Source organism: Puma concolor, chromosome E4, assembly GCF_028749965.1.
Source record: "Puma concolor isolate L17-30 chromosome E4, mPumCon1.1.hap2, whole genome shotgun sequence".
Classification (NCBI taxonomy): Eukaryota; Metazoa; Chordata; class Mammalia; order Carnivora; family Felidae; genus Puma; species Puma concolor.
Genome location: NC_141683.1, coordinates 5,220,433 through 5,241,407, shown reverse-complemented (window position 1 = coordinate 5,241,407; position 20,975 = coordinate 5,220,433). Strand labels below are relative to the sequence as shown.

Sequence of the window (20,975 nt, the reverse complement as noted above, 5' to 3'; positions counted from 1 at the left end):
ATTTATTTTTGAGAGACGGAGAGAGGCAGAGCACAAGTGGGGGAGGGGCAGAGAGAGAATGAGGCACAGAATCCGAAGCAGAGCCCGACGGCGGGGCTCGAACTCACGGACTGAGAGATCATGACCTGAGCCGAAGTTGGACGCTTAACCAACTGAGCCACCCAGGCGCCCCTCTGTGTTTCTGACCTATAGCATTTCTTTCTCCCTAAAGAACTTCTGTGACCATTTCTTGCGAGGCAGAACCACTGGCAACAAATTCCCTCAACTTTTGTTTGTCCAAGGAAGCCTTGGTTTCTCCTTCGCTTTTGAAGGACTAATTTCTCAGGATTCGGAAGTCCAGACTGGCATTCTTTTTCCTCTCAACTCTTTAAATACTTTGCTCTGTTGTCTTCTTGCTGACAGTCAGGGTTTTTTGTTTTTTTTTTTAAGCTGAAGACAGGTGCAACGTTAAAGACATACATTGCAAACCCGTTTGCTCATCAGTGACCCTTGTGACTTTGCTGAATGAGACGACAGTTATTGAATACGACATCAAAGCTGCCGTCACGACATGCTTTTAAGTTCAAACTGAATCATTGCTTTTTTTCTCTATCACTTTCTTACATCTAGAAAATCAACAAAACATTGAGCCAAAGCTCTGATTCTACCGTTTGCCAGTTTCCATGGTACATATACTCCCACGCTGGCTGATTTCAAGCTACCAACGTGGTGTCATCAAATGCAGGGCTGCGAGAGCACCACAGCAGCCCATGTGATCTGGGATTTTAGTTCGACCGTAAAGATACAGTAGATGGAAGCATCCTCGAGGGCACAGATAATAGTCAAATGTTGTGAACTATTTAGGAAGTAATGCGTTTGGGGTTTTTATTCCCTTAGTTTTAATACAATGCATTTAATCGTAATGTCACATCATTCACCTTGTTAATAACGGCAATGCTGATCAACCACCCAGCTCGCAAGGTGCCTGAAAATTTAACCATCGGCTCTCAGGAGTTGGTCCGTGCTGACTCCAGCATGCCGCTGGGTAGTATTGTGGGGAGGACGGTGTCCGGTGAAGGAGGGGGGAAAAGCAGCGAGAATAAAGGGCAAGTTCACCTAGATCGCCAGCCCTTGCTGCCCTGATTCCCTTGGAAGCCCATTGGAGAGTGCCTGTGGCCTGTTAAAATGGATTTCAAAACGCAAGGGGCTGGCCTTGCAAAGTCTCTTCCCACACACCAGTAAAATCATCTTTCCATTGTTTCATTCCCTATGGCTTAACTCTTGGAAAAGCGTATGTGTTTCTTCTGCCAATTCTAGCCCCTTCTCTTCCACAGAAAGTTAGACACAAGCCCTGAGATGAAGGCTCCCCTCCCCCCACACACAACCCAGGGCTCACTGGGTTCTACCACAACGCATGCAGCCGGGAAATTGGGTTTCTGCCAGTTGATACGCCCTTCCCCCCCCCCCAAGTCTCTGTGGCTTTGTCAGCAGGACCCCACGGCATGTGGAGGTGTTCTCTGAAGTTATGGAACAAATCAGATGTGAGACGCAAGAACCTTTTAAAGCTCAGTCATCCAAGTTCAGCCTTGAACTGAGTGACCAGATTTCGGGGTGGTCTGCCAGAGCCCCGCCTCCTCTTTGTGCTCTAAGAGGACTTAGCGGGGCAGAACTCGCAGAGGGAGCTAAAGAGGGGAGGGGGGCCGTTTCTGCTCAAGGCTGGGCTTGCTGAGCCGCTTTCCCGGCTTCAGCAGTCTGTGCACTTGACTCGGACTTCTTGGGAACAGCCAAGTGATTTAAAGCCCGAAAGGAGATGAGCAATCCTCGAGACTCAGGCAGAAAAAGTCCCAGCGACACAGGAAGCCATCTGGTTCCTGATGCATAACTAGTCGGGAGTGTCAGCTCTGTCTGACACTGACCTCGCTCTGCCGTGGCATCTTCGAGCAGCTGCTGGGCTCCTCACCGGGCTCCCTTCTCTTTCTTCACTGGCTGATGGATCTCAAGGGGCTCCTCTCCTTGAACTTCCTGCTGTTTCTCTCCCTGGCTTTTGAGCCGAGCTGTGGAACAGGTAAGTGCTCATCTGTTTGAGGGTCTGAGTCCCACCATTACCTGCCAGGACTCAGCCAGCCCAAGGAGAGAGAGAGAGAGAAGTCAGCAGGTGCTGGGGGCTGTGGCTTGGCTGCCTCCTCCTTGGGGACTGGTTCTGAGTTTCTCCTGACTCTTTCAAAGAGGAAGGAATATCATGAGTCCCTGGAGCCTGGATTTTAAGGCTCAGTCTTACCAATGCTGGGAGACCAGGAGCCCTAAGCCAAAGGCACTGGCCACGTTCCAGACCAGCCTCTCAGGGCGAGAAGTTGCGTGGTCAAGGTTCTGGTTGAGCGGTTGGTTTTGCATCTGGCGAAGACCCAGGCTGTGGGGCTGAGATGGACGGGCTGAGCTCTGGGAGGAGACTCCTACATCCCTGCCCTCGGAGGGGATCCTCACACACGCGAGCAGACAAGCCAGAAACATGGTCCAACAACAACGAGGGGCCGCCGCCGTGCGAAAAGAAGTTAGAAGTGAAAACCCCAGGCATCAGCTGAGAACAGGCAGTGGCCACAGTGTGGTCATACCGGTGGCTACTTTCCTGGAAGGGAACCTTCCACGGCAGCAAGCGGGGGAGAGGCCAGGATTTTTGGTGTCCAGGGCTGGTTACAGGAAGTGGGAAATGCGAATTGGGAACTCTCAAGGGTCAGGGCATCTCCAGCCACAGCGCCAGACGCACCAGAGAGCCTTTGCGCCTGGGCTCTGCTCCTGCCTTTCTGGCTCGTGTTCCTCCGAAGGCGCGCCGGTGTTCTGTTAGTAGTCTCAGGGCTACGAGAAAAGGGATTTGAGACTAAAAAGGCCCCGCGAGAAGGGACTTTGGGCTCCCTGAGGAGTGTTTAAGCGTCTTGAGTTCGATCAGACTTGGGGAGGCAGCTCGGCGTGGAAGCAGCTTTAGGGAAGGTGGGGGGAAATCCTGAGGCTCCGGTATTTTGCCCTTGGGGTTTTCAAGACCGCAAATCCATTAAGGACTTTTCCAGGAAAAGCCCAGAGATACGCTAGGGATGTCGGAGAGGCTGCACATGGGGTCTCTCTTTTGTTAGATTTCCAGATAAAGAGGCCCTTCCTTGACCCCCGGTTCCCTCAGAATCAGGCAGACCCATGGCTCCTGCTCTCTGAGGGCTCAGGGCTCAGGGCTCAGAAAGCCAAACTGATCCACTTCAAGCCCTTCCAGGTGCGTCCCATGTGTGACTCTAGCATCTGGGGCTATTTCTGAGTGACCATCAGGAGGGATGGGGTTGAACAGTGGGATGGTAGTTTTAAATCTCTGGGCTTGCTTGTCTGCCGGCCACCCTGGCCCACGGTGTCCCCATGGTGTCCACCAGGTGCTCCATTGGAGGCTTGGGGCTCCCTGGTTACCGAGAAGCAGCCCAGCCCCGTGGGGCGTGTCTACCCAATAGGCAGCAGCTGTCTTCTCTGAAACACACGCACAATTTTTAGTGTTTTTATTTTTAAATACACCCGCTTTTGTGAAACCCCAGTTAAATACAGACAGAAATGCTTTGCAAGTGGGACAGGTCAACCATGACAGTTATTCAACCAAGAAGCGTGATTCTTGTAAAATCAGGACCCAGTCTCCCTCCTGTCTCTACTCGGCGTGCCTCCCAATTCCGAGTCAGAATCGTAAAAATCAAAAAGTCCACGTGTCCCTTCCCCTAATAAAGTGAATTTTCCATTCCCTCAATGGTATTTTTTTTAAAGTAGACTTTATTTTTAGAGCAGTTTGGGGTTCACAGCACAAATGAGCAGAAGGTACCAAGATTTCCCCCTACTCCCACACATGCACAGCCTCCCTATTACCAGCATCCCCCACCAGAGGGACGCGTCTATGGCAACTGATGAATTGCCCCAAGGGGATTTTGTATTCCTCCGTGGGGGTCCACCCCACCTCCTTCTCACACATGAAGGGCAAGAGTGTGGGTTCCAGACTTGGCCCAACTTTGTTCGCCTGCCTGTTCCATCCCGAGACGGAGGCCTCAGCACCTTCTATTTCTCAAAAGCTTTAATAAAGCCATCACCTTCACGTCTCTGGCACCAGACTGGAAAGGGGAACGCCGGGGCTATTTGGTTTTATCCATAGACTGACTTTGGACAATCCCGTTCAGCAACCATCTATTAAGACACACGATGGGGCAGGCGTTGTGCGAAGCGCGGAGGAAACCTCAACCGCAGCCTCTGCCCAGCACCTGACATGCCGTCTGGTCAAGGAGAGCCCTTCCACAAATGTTTGTTGAATGGGTAATAATAGTAAGCACAACCTGCTTGCTTTACACAAGGCACTGTGGGTTCTAAGTGCTTTGTGTGTATCATTCATTGAATTCTCGCACCAACCCTATGAGATACGTGTTATCGTTGTTACGTTACAGGTCCCATGGTGAGTATTAGAATGTGTTACCTATAATTGGAGCATGTAAGTTGCTTTTAATTGAATAGAAGTATGGGGAGTATTCAAAAGATGAGACAAGGTGATAAGATCATAGAAGGAAGCAGAGGGCGTCTGGAAGTATTTGGTCTGGAGTTTGGAAAGTGGATAGGAACTGCTTTCATCAAGTAAGTTTTCGTTTAATGTTTTGAGTGAGCTAGTGTGTTTATTGGAAGGGTGTCATGCATACGTCTATAAAACTTCCTCAGTCCAAAAGGGTATACAGTGGAGACAAATCCCCCTTCTGCCTCGTGTGTCTTCCCAAATACATACATCTGGTAGGTTGGGTTTTTATAGGACTTGAAGAGAGTATTCCAGATGAAGGCACCAATGCAGAGGTGAAGGGTTCTGAGTGTTCAAGGGGAAATGGCAAGTGGTCTGTTGAGCTAAAGCCCAGGGTCTACAGCCACGGCTTTTCCGTGTCCTCACCTGGCAAGCGGGGACAAAGGTCCCCACCGTTTGCCCCCATCCTATACTCCTGAGGGGTGGCGTCAAGGTAAAACGTCCTGATTTGGGAGAGAGGAGAACTTAGCCTCTCTGTTCATTCACTTATTCATCTCATTCAGTGTTTTGTTCTCTTGAGCAACTGAGTTTCTGCTATGTTCCAGCTGGGCGTTAGGACTCCAAGTGGACAAAACAGACCCAGTGACTACTCCTGGAAGCTTATTCTTAAGTCATGATGACAGGCACAGATCAGGGTTAAAAGCGTGATGGGTGAGACGCAGGTGTGATACAAAGGCACGGGATGGGGCGCCTGGGTGGCTTGGTCAGTGAAGCGTCCGACTTCGGCTCAGGTCATGATCTCACGGTCCCTGAGTTCGAGCCCTGCGTCGGGCTCTGTCCTGACAGCTCAGAGCCTGCAGCCTGTTTCAGATTCTGTGTCTCCCTCTCTCTCTGCCCCTCCCCTGTTCATGCTCTGTCTCTCTCTGTCTCAAAAATAAATAAACGTTAAAAAAAAATTAAAAAAAAAAAAACTAAAAAACAAAGGCACGGGAGGCACTGGCAGGGAGGCCTAGACTAAGCCAGGGGTCAGAGGCAGAGACCTGAAAGACAGAAGGAGGCAGCCAGGGAAATACAGGGGGGCAACAGGCGTTCAGGCTGGGGTAAATGCAAATACTCTGAGACAGAAAGACTCAGCAACATCAAGGAACAAGGGAAAAGAGGATGGTTCATGGGACTGCAGCTTACAAAGCAGGCTTGGACAAGTTATCTTTTCTCCCTGGGCCTAGATCTGCCGTAAGAAGTGAGAGCTGTTAAGAGCCGCCCCCTCCTCCACTCGAAAGAAACGCTATAGGGAGATGTGAAAGCGTCATGGCGGCAGAAAAATGGAGGGCGGGGGGTGGCTGTCATTAGGTAGAATCCCATCTCGTGAAGGGTTGGCTAAATGCTGCTGATTTCAGGAAAATATCCATGGGTCCACGTGAATCACTCTACTTTCTAAGTAGAATTACCCTTGAAGAAAGTGAGTTGGTGTTTCCTCCAGACGCTTTAGTAAACAGGGGCTGACTGAATCACAGACCCACTGGAAAACACTCATCAGACGGTAGGAAGTTTCAGGAGCAGGGACTCCACTTGAAGGGTTTTGTGAACCACTTTAAAGTCCCCCTATTTTTTTCCACTTGTGTTTAGGTGGTGCTGGTTTCTAGTCCCCCCTCCCGCCCCAGCCACTGACACGCAGTCAGTTGGTAGGTCATCATTCTTCGTGTGGGTTGCAGGGTGTGAGGGTCTCTTCCTGACCAAGTTTCAATGCCACTCCCCGTGAGTGAGCGTGCACACATCACTCAGCCTGCCCTTCTCGAATCTGCTCCTTCTCTTCTTGTCCTCTTTCCCTTCCTACTTGCTTTCTTTGATTCCTTTGGTGAGGGGCTCCCCCCCCCCCGTCTCGTCCTATAAACTCCTTTTCCTTCATTGTTATGAGTCTCCCCCAATGTCGCCCTTGTTTCAGCCCATGTGGACTGCCTCGTGCTTCCCCCCACCTCGGAATCTCTAGCCCAACGCCACCTGGGCCCTTTACGGGCCAGTGCTGGGATTTCAGGGCATTTTTGGTGTGGAGAGGATTTGGTCTGTCCAATTCTCCAACAGCCAATTGTAGTCACAAGTCAGTTGTGTCCTTTCTAAGTGCCTGCGTTACTTAACCAGGTGGTTTTGTGTTACTTTTCTGGCTTCCTTATCAACTAGAACAATCTATGCTCTCTGAGTCATGGGCTCCTTCTTTTATGAGAGTTAACTTATGGTGAAGTTCAGTTATATATTGGGCACAGCTCAATAAAAGAGATTTTAGTCAGGTAATGTCATTTTTTGCAGTCGTAGATCAAACAGATATTTGCGAAAAGCTTACCATGTACCAACTACTGCTGTCGGTGTTTGAGACAAAACAATTGAACAGAATGAAATTCTTCCTCTTGAAGACTTGCATCCTAGCCAGGAACACAGAAATAAGATGATCAAATATGCAATGTATCACCAGACAGTGGTTAAGTGTGCAGTGGGTAGGAGTGCTATTTTATATATAAAATGGTCAGAGCCAGTTTCTCAGAGGAAATAATTTTTTTGAGCAGAAACCTAAAATGAAGTGGAGGACTGAGCTACCTAGATATGGAAGGGAAGAGATTTCCAGAGAACAGCAAAAGCCAAAGCTTGGAGATGGGAATGATCTTGGTGAGGTGTGCGAGCCGGTGCGACCGGAGTGCAGTGAGTGGAGAGAGAGGGCAGGAGAGGGGTCAGGGGTGGGGTTACTCGCCATCTTTGAAGCCATAATAAAGCCTTCGGATATTTTTTGCATGGGTGCTAGAAAGCCCTGGAAGTTTAAAAGCAAGAGAGAGACAAAAGCTGACATAGGCTTAAAAGATGACTCTGCCCGCTGTATGGATGCCGGGGGATGAGTTGGAAGCCAGTGGCCATGCCAGGCTATGATGATGGTGGTGGAAATGAGGGAGGTTCTAAGTGCTAGGATTGCAGATCTTTTCTGACGGTAGAGCCAACAGGATTTGCTGATAGACTGAATGCAGAGTATGAGAGAAGGAAAGGAGTCAAGGATGATTCCAAAGGCTTCGGTCTGAGAATTCAGGAGAGTTGTAATGCCGTTGGTAGAAGGGGCTATAGAACCAAGAGTTCATCTGCTGAGTTTGCAATGCCCTTCAGACCTCCAAGTGCTGATCTGTGTAGGCAGTTTGGGAGGGAGATCTTTCTCTGCAAGCATTCCAGAAGTATGCAACCCATGCAGCTGGGTGAACGTGGCTGGGAGAGAGGAGGTCTGAGTACTGAGTCCTGGCATGCTCCAATATTTAGAGGTTAAGAGCAGCAGGTTCCAGTCAAGGAAACTGACAAGGGGCAGCCAATGAAAGAGGAAGAAAACCAGGGGAGCGTGATGCTCCAGGGGACTGAATGAGGACTGTTTCAAAGAGGGAGTGGGGAACCATGTGAAGTGCTCCTGAGAAAGCAAGATGAGAATGGAGAATGGACTCGGCACCACGGTGCATACAATGACCTCGACGAGTGACCTTCCAGTGAGTAGTAAGGAACAGCACCTGCCAGGAGCGGGCACAAGAAAATGGGTCAGGAAATGGAAACAGAAAATATCAACACACATTAAAGGGCTTTGCAATAAAGGAAAAGAGAGATATGAGGCAGCGGCTAGGGATGAACCTGGGGTCAGGGGAGGGGTTTGTAAATGAGGGAAGTTACAAGTGAGTTTATTGTGTATTGATGGAAATAACCCACAACATTCTATGCCAATAACGGAGCTGATGATGCAAGGGATGAGGGCAATTGCAAGAGCAAATTCTTGAAATGGGCGAGTGCTCCGTGAAGGACGAGGCTAGACCTAAGGGGAGCACAGACTACGCATCTAAGTAGGTAGGTTTCCTGGTGGTGGCTACAAATGGAAATTCTCCTCTTGTTTCGACTACTTTTTCAGTGAAATGAGAACCAGAGTCATCAGCTGAGGTCATCAGTTTGAGAAGAGGAGAGGAGGTGTTAAATAGTCAGCAGTAGGATCCCTTACAGTGATTTGAAAGGTTTGGTTTTGGGTTTCTTTTTCTTTTTCTCTCTCTCTTTTTCTTTCTTCTTTCTTTCTTTCTTTCTTTCTTTCTTTCTTTCTTTCCTTTTTTCTTCTTTCTTTTTCTTTCTTTTTTTGGTTGTTGTTGTTGGCTCAGCTCTTTTGAAAAAGAGAAGTAAAATAATTTCTCACCCTTGATATTGGGAACTATTTAACAGTTTTTTTGGAGAGCAAGAATTCCACAGTTTGAACCCTGGGCTTACTACCTGCCTGGCTCCACACCCCTCAGACTTTTCTCTTTCTTTGTCATCTGAAAAACGACGTTCTGTAGCCTTGGTGTCCTGGGCTCACAAGCTCAGAATCAGCTTTGGTTGCTCTCCACCCTTCATATTATGTACCCAGTGGTGGTGAGAAGTCTGGTCAAGGAATTAGCAGACCTGGATTCTAGTCCAGTTACTAATTACGTGACTTTCGGGATGTCATTTAACTTTTCCACATCTTCGCTTCTCTGTGCCTTCACTATAAATCTGAGTTGAGAGAATTCTCTCCTAGATCAAAGAAATCCAGTGTCCCAGTTAGTCTGCACACCTCCATTATAAAAAAAAAAAAGAAGATGTGGTTTATGTACACAATGGGATACTACTTGGCAGTGAGAAAGAATGAAATCTGGCCATTCGTAGCAACGTGGATGGAACTGGAGGGTATTATGCTGAGTGAAATAAGTCAGGCAGAGAAAGACAGATACCATATGTTTTCACTCATATGTGGATCCTGAGGAACTTAACAGAAGACCATGGGGGAGAGGAAGGGGGGAAAAAAGTTACAGAGAGGGAAGGAGGCAAACCATAAGCGACCCTTGAATACTGAGAACAAACTGAGAGGGGAAGGTGGGCGATGGGCACTGAGGAGGGCACCTGTTGGGATGAGCACTGGGTGTTGTATGGAAACCAATGTGACAATAAATGATATTTAATGTAAAAAAAAAAAAGTTAAGATTTCCATTGGGATTTTTGAAACATTGAGAATACAGTGGGACTATCGTGACTGCCCTCATTGGCTGCTACGCACCTGGCAATGCCAGGGAGAGGCCGGGAAGAAGGAGCACCTATAGTGTGTCATTCCTGATCAGAAGGATGTGATTCTCAAAAACTTCCACAATAAGGGACTTTCTTCTTCCTCCTCCCACAGGTGAGAGCTTGATGACTTGTCAAGAGGTCACCGAGCAGTTGGGAAGAAATTTGCTGCTGCCCCTGGTATCTGAAGGCATAAGTAAGAGTATGAACAAGAGTATCCACATCCTGGTCACAAAGTCAGAATCACCGCAAAAAAATGTCAAGACGAAAATAGTGTCTCTGAGTCTGCCGGAAAGGGCCTCTCCACGCTTTCTGGAAAACGGCTATAAATTCCATCCGGAAAACCTGAAGCTGGAGATCCTGCAAAGCAAGAAGGAAAATGAGGGCTGGTACTTCACGACCCTGGAGGAGAACTTTTCAGTTCGCCATTTTTGCCTGCAGCTGAAGCTCTTTGGTAATGACAGGGTTTCCCCAGTCCCCACCAGGCGGGGGTGGGGGGTGGGGGGGGTGGGGTGGGGGTGGGTGGGCAGCGATAGTCCCTTGCCTAAGAATTTAGCGAGGGTTCCAAGATTGGGAGTGACTTTTAAAGATCAGCAAGTCCAGGGTGTTTAAACTGTGGTTTAGCAAGAGGTTTTAGAGATTCACAAATCTTTTTTGTCCAAATGGCCCATTGGTGGTAGCTGAGAGCACTAATTACTACCCCCATTTGCCAAAGACGAGGAGCCTAGCTGTTCACGGACAACAGGGCCTAGGAGCTTGAGAGTCTCAATTTGCAAATAAGACTTGGCTTGAAAAAGGGTTTTGTGTTTCCCCCGATTTTTAAAATGTTTGAATGCCGCGGATCAAGTCCGACCTCTTTTCCATAGATGAAGACATTGAAATCCACAGGACTGTCATGTGCTTACACACGTCCTCGTGGCTGGTCCCCTGCACTAGGGGCCTGGGCAAAGGAGAGCTGAGTCTCAGCCCATGCACCACTCCCACGCCCCATGCCCAGGAACAGGACCACATCCACCTGCTAGAAGGGCTCTTTTTTTTTTTTTTGGCATCACAACAGAGACTCTGGTTATAAAGTCGCTTAGTTGCAGAACTTAAACTAGAACCTAGGTCCATCTGAGTCCAAGGCCAGTGCTTTTTTTGAGGCTCCTTAACTGCCAGCCCCTCTTGAATGCACCCAGAGTTTGTGTCTTTCCAGCCCAGAGGCTCCTTTATAGAGAGACTTATCTCTGAGATGGGATAGAGAGCCTCACCTACCCAGCATTTCTTTGAAATCCCCAGATACCTACAGGAGGACATCAGGAGAGTCCTTCCCCCTCCTCCACACAGTGTATGCAGACTCCCTTCAGCCCCTTGACAGGTACCAGGGAGTTCTGGCCACTCCAGTAGTGCCCCCCAGGGATGACCCATCATGCATTTTCCAGAACAGTTCATTGCCTTTGTCACGTCTTGTCACCTAAATTCTTACCTTGGAAAGTGCGGTCTATGCAACCACGAGAGTCTTCTCGAGTCCAAGGAAGAAGCTGGATTTCCGAGTCAGAGAGACCTAGGTTCTGAGCTCACATAACATGTGACCCCTGCCATCCCTGCGGGACTCAGTGTCTTCACCTGTAAGATGGGAATACTTACCACTAAGTCTACGATTGTTGAGAAAGTTGTTGAGAAGATTAAAGGCGATGATGAATGTGCAGTGCCAGAATCGTGTCTGTCCTACAGTAATCGCTAAATAAATACAACTTGCTCCCTGGCCTCGGCTATTTCCTGGCATTAGAGTGAGCACCCCTTCCCAACACACACTCTAGATAAAAACCCCACCACCCAGTCATTCTTTCAGATCCAGGAGGTCATACTCAAGTATCAGATCAGGAGTATTAGCAAGAGGAGGTAGGTCCCTAACAGTAGTGGGAGGAGGGGACTAAACGACAGATTACTTTTCTCTATTTTGTCCCGAGCTCGCACCGGAAGGGAGCGTAGTGGAGAGAGAGGGATTTGGGGAACCGGTAAGTCCCCACTAGAATAAATCGCACTGCAGACCCACAGAGAAGGAAAAACGCCATCAGGTTGCATTTTCTTCTGACGGAAAGGTCCAGTCAGAATCCCAGGGGGTTCACTCGAGTGAGGCCTTCTTTCCTCCCCCTCCTGACAGAACAGGTCTCCACTCCGGAAATAAAGGTGTTGAACTGGACCCAGGAGAGCGGAAACTGCAGCTTGACGCTGGCCTGCGAAGTGGAGAAGGGGGACCATGTGGCTTACAGCTGGAGGGAGGAGACAGGTGCCGACCCGCCGATCTCAGCCAACAGCTCGCACCTGCACCTCAGCCTGGGCCCTCAGCACGTCCACAACGTCTACGTCTGCACCGTGAGCAACCCCATCGGCAACCACTCGCAGACCTTCACCCCGTGGTCCGTGTGCATGCCAGACCCTCCAGGTGAGTGCCCTGGTGGGGGCCGGTGTGGCACATTGACGATAGGGGCTCAGTCCCCAACCGGAACCAATGGTTCCCGCCTCCACCCTGGGAACGACACTTGACATTTTTCTCTACGGTTGATAAAAGCTTCCTCGGGTGCGTTCGGTGGGTGCCTGGCACTCGTAATCGCCAGGAGGGCATTCTGCTCAGTTCCCAGCCGAGGACACTGGTGGGAAACGATGGAGCCAGACCCAGAGCGCGGGCCTCCCCGTCGTGATTCTTCCTTTCCCCTCCTGTCTTGGCTCTAACCCGCAAGGGTGGCAGGTCTCGACTCCCCAGTGCACGGTCTGCTCATGGTGGGACAGGTCTGCACCATCGATAAGACTTGTCGACCCCCTCCGTGCAGCAAATTGGGCACGGCTATGAGACCTGACCTGTGCTCTCCAGCAGCATGGTGTGATGACAAGACGTGAAGCATCTGCTCAGTAATGGAAAGCAGGGTATAATGAAGGGCCACCTGTTAACGGTATGGACCGTGAACCTCATAGCAAGTCAGATGCCCCGGGGGGTTAGCTCTCTGACCAAGACCTGGATTGTGGCGTTCGGGAATGATGACAAACCACACAGTACTTTGTTATTGGCAGAGCGCTTTCAGAGGTCTCATCTGTTTTGTCCTCACAATGACCCTACCAGTTAAGTGTTCTCGCTGCCCTCGTTTTACAGACGAGGAAGGTGAAGCTCGTAGCATCTCAGTACCCTCCCCATGCTTCCTCGAGGTTTAGCACCTAAGCCTCCACCTTCTGACTGCTCATTCTCCAGGAAGCACAGCATCATTATTCTGCTATCAAAAGGAGGGGAGGGCCGATTAAGTGACCATCTGAGGGTGGAAGCTAGCTAGACAGACCGCTGACCCTTTTCAATGACAGATCCTGTGTCCACGCCTCAGGTGGGTTCAGAGACAGAAGGACCTGGCTGCTGGCCCTCCGAGCATTACTGATGCCCTGACATTCTCTTTTCTGCATCCACTGTGGGGAACAGGAGCCATTCCAAGGGGACTTCAGCCCGCTGTAGACTTGGTGTGTCTACGAGGGAGGCGTTCTAGGGTTTGTGGAAGGTGTCCCCAGTGGCTCTGGACCCAATGCCACTCTGCTTACTTGCGAGCGTAAGGCCTCTTAACCTGTCTGAGACTTAGATTCTTTATCTAAAATCGTAACCACTGACAGGTCTTAACTGTTTCCTATATGCCACTTGTGTGGCCTCGCACTCAATTCTCACAGCCACCAAAGAGCATCAGTACACCCCCACTTCACAGACGAGGAAGCAAAGACATAGGAAAGTCACACACAGAGCACGTAGCAGGGCTGAGCTGTCTGATCCTGGAATCCTCCTAAGTAGTCGTGGAAAACATAACATGCTTTAAACGCCTCGTAAATAATTGTAAAAATGCAAGGATTTTCTTGAGCCTTCTGTGGTCATGGCAAACCTCCTAGAGCAAAGACAGGGCATGAAGAGTTTTACCCTGGCCTATCTCAAAAAAAGGAAGGACTCTCTTTGCACTTTTCTCTGTGGTTCAAGAAGAATTTAATTAGTGCTTTCCAAAGTCTTCATAGGTCACGAAGCTCTGCCCAGAGTCAGTATTCTATGATTCACTTTGCACGTAGAGTGGGAAGAAGGCTAACCAAAGTTTACAAGGGATATTTGCTGCTAGGGCTGCTGTGACCGAGTTCCAGCAATGGGGTGGTTTCGACCACCAGAATGTATTGCCTCACAGTTCTGGAGACTAGAAGTCCAGAATCACATGGTCGGTAAGGCTGGTTGTTTCTGAACCTGTGAGGAAGAGGTCTGTGGAGGCCCCTCTCCGTGGCTGACAGGCGGCTGCCTTCTCCTCGTGTCTCTTCACACTCTCTTCCCTCAGAGCCTATCTCCGTTCAGATTCCCTCATCTTATAAGGACACCAGTCATGTTGGATCAGGGCTCCCCTGTAATCGGTTTTCTGGTGTTGCCATAAGAGAAGACCACGGACTGGGTGTTTGAGTGACAGGAATTTATTTTCTCAAACTCTGGAGGCTAGAAGTCCAAGATCAAAGTGTTGACAGGGCTGGGCTTTTTTGCTGAGGCCTCTCTCCTTGGCTTGCAGATAGCCACCTTCTTGCCGTGCCTCCCTGTGGTCTTTCCTCTGTGTGTGCACACATCTCTTCGTGTGTCCGGATTTCCTGTGATTGGATTGGAGCCCATCCTAATGGCCTCATTTTAACTTACTCGCCCATTTTAAGATCCCATCTCCAAATACATTTGCATTCTGAGGTACTAAGGGTTAAGGCTTCAAAATATGAGTTTGGGAGGGACACAGTTCAGCTCATAACGCCACCCGAATGATCTCATTTCAACTTGATCACCTCTGTAAAGACACTGTTTCCAAATAAGGTCACATTCTAAAGACTTCAACATGTGAATTTTGGGGGAAGCACAGTTCAATCCATAACACAAATAGAGATCCCTCCCTCCTGCCTCTGGGGGTGGGGAACAATGGCGCATCAGAACAAATTCACATAGCTGGGCTGTGGCATGCCATTCCCAGTACACCAGGCTGCCTAAAGACAGAAAACAGAGTTCTATTAGCTTATTGACTTGTGTTTAATGAGTATTACTAATCCTTAAAATACTGTGCTTAGTTTGACAACCTCTGTTGAGATTCTACCACGTTCCAACATTGTGCTAGGTGCTGAGTGCACGAAGACAAAAAAAAAAAAAAAAAAAAAAAAAAAAAAAGGCCTGATCCTTGCCCTTAAGGAAAGAGATCATTCTGGAAGTAGCTAATCCTAGATCGTGTAGTGGTATGGGCAGAACAGAAGTAACATAGAAGAAGGAATGATTGAGGCTATCTGAAGGAATCAGAGAGACCATCGCAGAGGATGCGACACCAAGTGGGTTTTGGAGAGTAAATACAAATTACCCAAGCAGATCAAAGAAAGACATTCCAGGCAGAGGGAAAAGCAGAGGCAGCTGGGTCTTGTCCTGTGTTACCCTACAGGCAATCGGAAGCGACAATCAATAGAGGAGTAACACGATCGGCTTTGCATTTCGGAGAGAAATTTCAGTGGTGTGGAGAATAGGTGGGGGCAGGGAAGAGGCAGCAGAAAGAGACACTAGTTATGGGGAAGGGCCACCCTTGCAGTGACCCATCAAGAGATGATGAGGAGTGGCTGTTAGTTTAACAAAGACTTCATACAAGGGAAATTCCAGCCTTGGGACCGAGCGGTGGAGTCTGAGGGTTTATTGGAGATCTCTTCACTGTGCCATTTTTCTGATGACATTTGTCCAGGCTCCCAGTGGTAGACTCATCCTTCTTCCAATGGCCACTTCATTATTTTACAGTAAGAAACGTCTTTGTTTGTTTGTTTGTTTGTTTGTTTCTGCTGATTCCCAGTGAGCACGGTAAGAAACATCTTAATGTCTCCTGCTAGGAAGCACCTTTATTGCCAAGTCCAAATCTTAGGGTGCTACAGAGCACTCTCGCGAGGTCCCCCAGAGCGTGTTGATGTGGGTCGACGGTGTGGGCCTTGCTGTTGTCCTTCGTGACCGTCTTCGGAGAGAGTTACATCTATGCTAGAACGAATAATACAAAACCTTAACCAATTCAGCTAAAAGGGAATGTCCCTGGGAGCTCCTCTTGGAAAGAAGCTACTTTTCCGTAGATCGCCAACAAGTTGGCTCAGCAAGCCTGGGTTAGCGCAGAGGAAGAGACAGGTGACACCTGCCAGTGAGCCCCAGGGGCTCCCCCTTTCTAACAAGGCCAGGGAGCACCCACTGCTACCGAGGGCAGAGGCAGGTCCCTCTTCATCGTGCACCCAGTCCGGCCGGCGTGACAACAGTGGCGGAAGGGTGGAGCCTGGAAGGTACCTCATGGGCTGGAGCCTCGTCACATGGCCACCCCTGCCGCAAGGGAGGCTGGCCGGCCCTGGGACTGGACAACACCCGTGCTTCCGTGGATGGATGGGGAAAAGTGTGGGCACAACCAGTAGCCTCTGCAACACAGTGTGGGTGGGATAGGCGGGCGTGAGGGGCCTTTCTGGAACCCGGAAACTCTGTGAAACTGTTCCCTTGGGTGGTCCCGGACCTCAAATCAGCGTATGGGTTGTGAGCATCCCCAATTCTGAGTGGAAGCCACCGTCGACGAGAGAGTGTTTTTTGAAGGCTGGCTGACTTCTTCAAGTCGCTGTGCGCTTTTGCAGACGGCCTTGCAGACAGAACCACATGAAAGGCAGGAAGGAGATCTGTTCTCAGACCGTTATGGGGCAGCATCTCACTACGTCCTGGGGGAGACTACGTTTGTTTCTCAGATTCTTTTTCGTTTTCTTCTCTCTCTCCTTGAAGAATGAGGTTTGGCGGACTTGAGGAGGGACGACAGCTTTTGTGTGTCTGGGGCAATGGACTTTTAGAGGTTAAAAAAAAAAAAAAGGCCCCCCCATCCTTTGCCTTGGAGGCGTGGCTCCGGGCCAAGTTGTCAGGTTTAAACCACAACCCACAGGGGAGAGGACCAAAGGTGAGGGCTCACAAATTGTGCCGGGGTTCTCGACCAGCCTCCTCAGCGGCTTCGAAGAGGCTCCAGGGGTGGAAAAAGGCCCCACCTCCTATTTAGAAACGTTCAGATGGGATTTCTTTGTGAATGAACAATGGGGCCAACGGGCCCCAGGACCACGTTGCTCTGATTTCGTTCTGAGAGGCCTCACTCACCACAGGACTGAGGAAGAAGAGGGAGAGCTGGAGTTTTCTGTCACAGGAAACGGTGGTTTGAAAATGGGAACACAGGTGGTGCGGAGGCCGCAGGCACACAGTCTCTTCCTGATTCCATTTCATTATTATGAAGCACATGCTAAGTAGGTCAGCGCTCGGTCCCTTTGATTCCACTTGGAGCCATTCAAAAGTGACCCTGCCTTCCTTCTGAGACCTTCTGATATTTAGGGCTCTAATAATTCTTAACCAAAGGATACATGCCAGTCTTCTTTCTATGGCTTTTAATTTAACTTCCTTTATCTTGTGCTCAGTAAGTGCCCCCCCCCACCCTACATTGTATCAGGTGGTGGGGGGAGGGGGTGCGAATAAAGCTTAACACAGCGTTTACCTTCAAGAATTTACAATCTAGGTGGCACTTCTCTACCTTACCAGGTAGAAAAATATTATCGTATTAAGAAACTTCGACTAAAATTCCTCTCTGGAAAGGAACAGGGTTTGTTTAGAATTGTACCTTAGTTTAAATGTTAGCGGGCAGGGGCGCCTGGGTGGCTCGGTAGGTTAAGTGTCCGACTTCTGCTCAGGTCATGATGTCACAGCTCGTGGGTCTGAGCCCCACGCTGGGTTCTGTGCTGACAGCTCGGAGCCTGGAGCCTGCTTCAGACTCTGTGTCTCCGTCTCCCTCTCTGCCTCTTCCCCACTCACGCTCTGGCTCTCTCTCTCTCTCTCTCAAAAATAAATAAACATTAAAAAAAATTTTTTTTTAGTGTTAGCGGGCAGGAGGTGACACCCCTCCCCCAAAGAATTCAGCTGTGGGTTAGAGGATTCTGTGCAAGAAAGGGGACAGATGTGGCTTGTGCAGACAGAGGAAGAGAAAAAGAAGGTCTGAGCCTGTCAGATGGTGGAAAAACCCACCTGGTTCATGATGGAATCTGTTCCCTGTGACCTTTCAGATCTTCAGCAGAGGATTCACACCCACAAAATCTTGGTGTAGGTTTTTGGCTGTGTGTGTGTGTGTGTGTGTGTGTGTGTGTGTGTGTGTGGAAACTGCTGAAGGCATTGAACCTTGCACCCAGGACAGCCCAGACCACAGCAAGCGGAGCCATAGGAGCAAGTCTTTCGTTGTACGAGGAAGTTATCACCTGACATTGTAGGAATCACGGGCAGCCTGACAGCATTCTGTCCGTATCGATCCAAATTGCTAAGGGCAGGGAGTACCTGACATTTAGTTTCCATACAAGCATCCGTATCACGAGAGAATAGTACCAAACCGAGGAGCACCACATGTAAGGACGCCTGCTAGACAGAGAGAGAAACGAAGTCATAAGCCGACAACAGGATGGGGCTGAAGTGTCAGTGGCCAGCGAAGGGACTCCGGTGGACGTGAGATCAAACCCATCGTCTTGTCCTTCCAATCCACCAGCAGGAATTTGCCGAGAATGTACTGTGTGCCAAGTCCTAGGACACCAGCAAAAGAGGGAACAAAGTGGCCTCTGAGAGGCTAGCAGCTGGCGGGGGAGTGGAGGCTGGCGGAAGGAGGTGACAGCTGTGCACCTCGTGCTGTGCTCCAGGCACTGCTCTGGGCACCTCCTACAAAGATTTCCTTGGCTCGTCAGAGCGACTGTGCGAACTGGATATTGTCGTGCTCGCTTTGCAGTCGTGGAGACTGAGGCCCCAGAAGTTATGAACAGCCTCTCCGAGATCACAGAGCTATCAGGTGGTAGGTCCAGAATTTGAATCCCCCTGTCTGGTTCCAAATGACCTCACTGAAAGTGATCTGCACCGCAAAGATAATGGCACAACTCAGGTTCTAAGACACACGGCATAAACCAAGGTGCCGCAGAGTCCCGGGGCAGGGAACAAGGAGAGCTGGGACAGGTCAGGGAAACTGCCACAGAGGAGGTAGCATTGGCCTGGGCGTCAACACTGGGCAGCCGAAGGTGCAGCAGGAGGAAGGGGAGAGGGCACACCACAGGGCACAAGACGGGGCGGGTGTTGGAGGGAGGGTGTTGAGGGCACGGGCACCTCCCAGGGCTTTCCTCGCGGGGTCCCACCGCCACAGGAGAAAACACAAGACTGTGAAGTCCACAGTTCTCATCCTGCCCAGCTCCGCCATCAACCTCTCTGTGGCTCTGGGCACACCTGTCTGAATCGCAGTTCCCTCAACGTAAAAATTACTGAGTCGGGTGAGATGATGCTCCAGCTCCTCTAATATTCAAAACCTCTATGGAGCTGTCGCTTAAACCCTCGAACAGGTTCACATTACTTTGCATTCAAAGACTAGGAGAAGAATCCGGGCTGTGATATCTCAGGATGACAGCCAGCTTGCCTCTCAGATCTGGCTGGATGGGCAGAAGCTGGTCGGTTATGTCATGGGACAAGGACAGCAGATGACGTTCATCCTCACGGCTCCCTGGAAAAGAAACAGGGCTGGCGTTGTTACGTGCTCTGGCCCAGTCATTTGTTCTTCAAGTAACTGTTGTTTTAGCAGGTCCCCAACATACACGAGGGAAGAAGGGAAAGGAAGTCGTCTCACGATAGTCAGACTCGCTGTCACGATTTTCTGGCTCGCCTCCATGGACCCCCGGAACATGGTGGCGCTTGGCTGCTGTCTCTGCTTCTTAGCTTAGGATTTGGGGCACTTCTCCATGCCCCTGGGGTTGGCAACATAAGCCCTGAGTAATCATTCTTTCTTTGTGCTGTCTCAGACACACATGCACCCACACACACACGCCCCACCTGCGAAGAGGGTTCTCAGTGACCACAAGCCATTCAGAGGGGGACCGCTCGCAGGAAGTTCCAACCACAGTGGTGTCTCCATGCTTAAATCTTAGGCTTGATATTAATCCAGGAGCCTTACAGCCACTCTCTGCTTGCACCCTGGCTCTTTGATCAGGTCACATGGCACGCCTGTCCGCTGGAGTTGGTAACTGGCAGGGTGAAAGCTTCTTCAGTCTGGGGAAGAGGGTCAATAATCAAGAGGGTCAACTGCTTACAAAGCCAGTTCAGTGAGGTTCCTTGGGATGCCTTGATGTGTGAAAGGCCTAGGAAGCAAAAGGAGGAAACTTTTCAAACCCAGGAGGCAACCTCTGGTGAGCCATCGGGCTGAAGGCCCACTTGGATCTTGCCTTTTATCGATGCCCTGAGACTTTAGCCTGTAGCTTTGGCCAACTCTGTGAATGTCACAGGTCAACTGTGTGAGTGATGCTTGTAGGGACTCTGCTCCTCTACAACCCACCTATTCCTTCATCTCAACATCTCCCCCCGCCCCCGCAATCCACCCCAAGTTCAACAACAAGCAGGCCGATTCTACAATCATCCTTATAAACTACCCCGGCACATTAATGCCAACACCTGCCCTTATGCCATAGCTGGCCCTTCAATCCCACGGGTTTGAACTGGGTGGATCCACTTATATACAGATTTATTTTTATTTTTTTTACAAACACAATACGGTACTGGAAATAGATCTTCTCTTCCTTACGGTTGTCTCAACATTTTCTTCACCTTTCTTTACTGTAAGAACGGCATCTAATACATATAATACGTCAACTCTCTGTGTTACCAGGAAGGTTTCTGGTTAACAGTAGTTTTTGGGGAATCAACTAAGTTTTTGGGGGAACTTAACTGGTTAACAGTTAAGTTTTTGGGGAATCAAAAGTCACACATGGATTTTCAACTGTGTCAGGGGGCCGGTACTCCTAACCCCCAGGCTGTTCAAGGGTCAACTGTGTTTAGAGCCTTAATGCTGTTACTTTACTTAAAATCCTGGTGCTTCAGGTAATGAACCCACTGTTCATTACCCTGGGGTATCTCACCCCGAGCCCATAAGCCTCTCTGACTCTCCCCGAAGTCTGTCTTCAACACTCAGCCACATTTGTACCCCTAGACCGATCTCTAGTATTCGAGGGTCTCCATGCCTGCTTCCTTCCGCACAACAGGGGAGTAATGAGAACCTCATTACTCAGGGCTGTTGTGAGGGCTGTATCTATTAATACACATGATGCCCTAAAAATAAAGCCTGGCTCATCGTCCGTTACTACCTCAGTAAGCTAAATGTCTTGTTTGCTGGGACTCAGGTCTCTTTCGCTCTTTTCCAAGGTACCGCTCCTGGCTCAGAAGCATTTGGTGAAGTGGGTAAAGGAGAGAAAGCATTAAAAAAAAAAGGGGGGGGGGGTGCTCTGTGACTTTGAGCCTGCTGACTGCCACTCAAGGGCTCATGTTAAGCCTGGGGATCGCTGAGAGGAAAACGTACATGCTTTTCTTTCAGTTCGGGTCCAGTGGCCTCAG

The 20,975-nt window shown here is 49.7% G+C and overlaps 1 protein-coding gene across 3 annotated transcripts in view; it reads left to right on the top strand.

The window, feature by feature from the left end:
- The first annotated feature begins 1,474 nt into the window (after positions 1 to 1,474).
- SLAMF1 (signaling lymphocytic activation molecule family member 1) overlaps positions 1,475 to 20,975 on the top strand; it is a 36,391-nt gene continuing 16,890 nt past the window's right edge. Inside the window, exons 1-3 of one of the 3 annotated variants that reach the window (XM_086693095.1) lie at positions 1,475 to 2,044; positions 9,666 to 10,004; positions 11,694 to 11,975. In XM_086693095.1, coding sequence (XP_086549221.1) covers positions 1,969 to 2,044; positions 9,666 to 10,004; positions 11,694 to 11,975 — 697 coding nt within the window. In that variant the 5' untranslated portion in view covers positions 1,475 to 1,968. The remainder of the gene's footprint in view (positions 2,045 to 9,665; positions 10,005 to 11,693; positions 11,976 to 20,975) is intronic. The other 2 variants (XM_086693093.1, XM_086693094.1) reach the window with 2 other exon arrangements.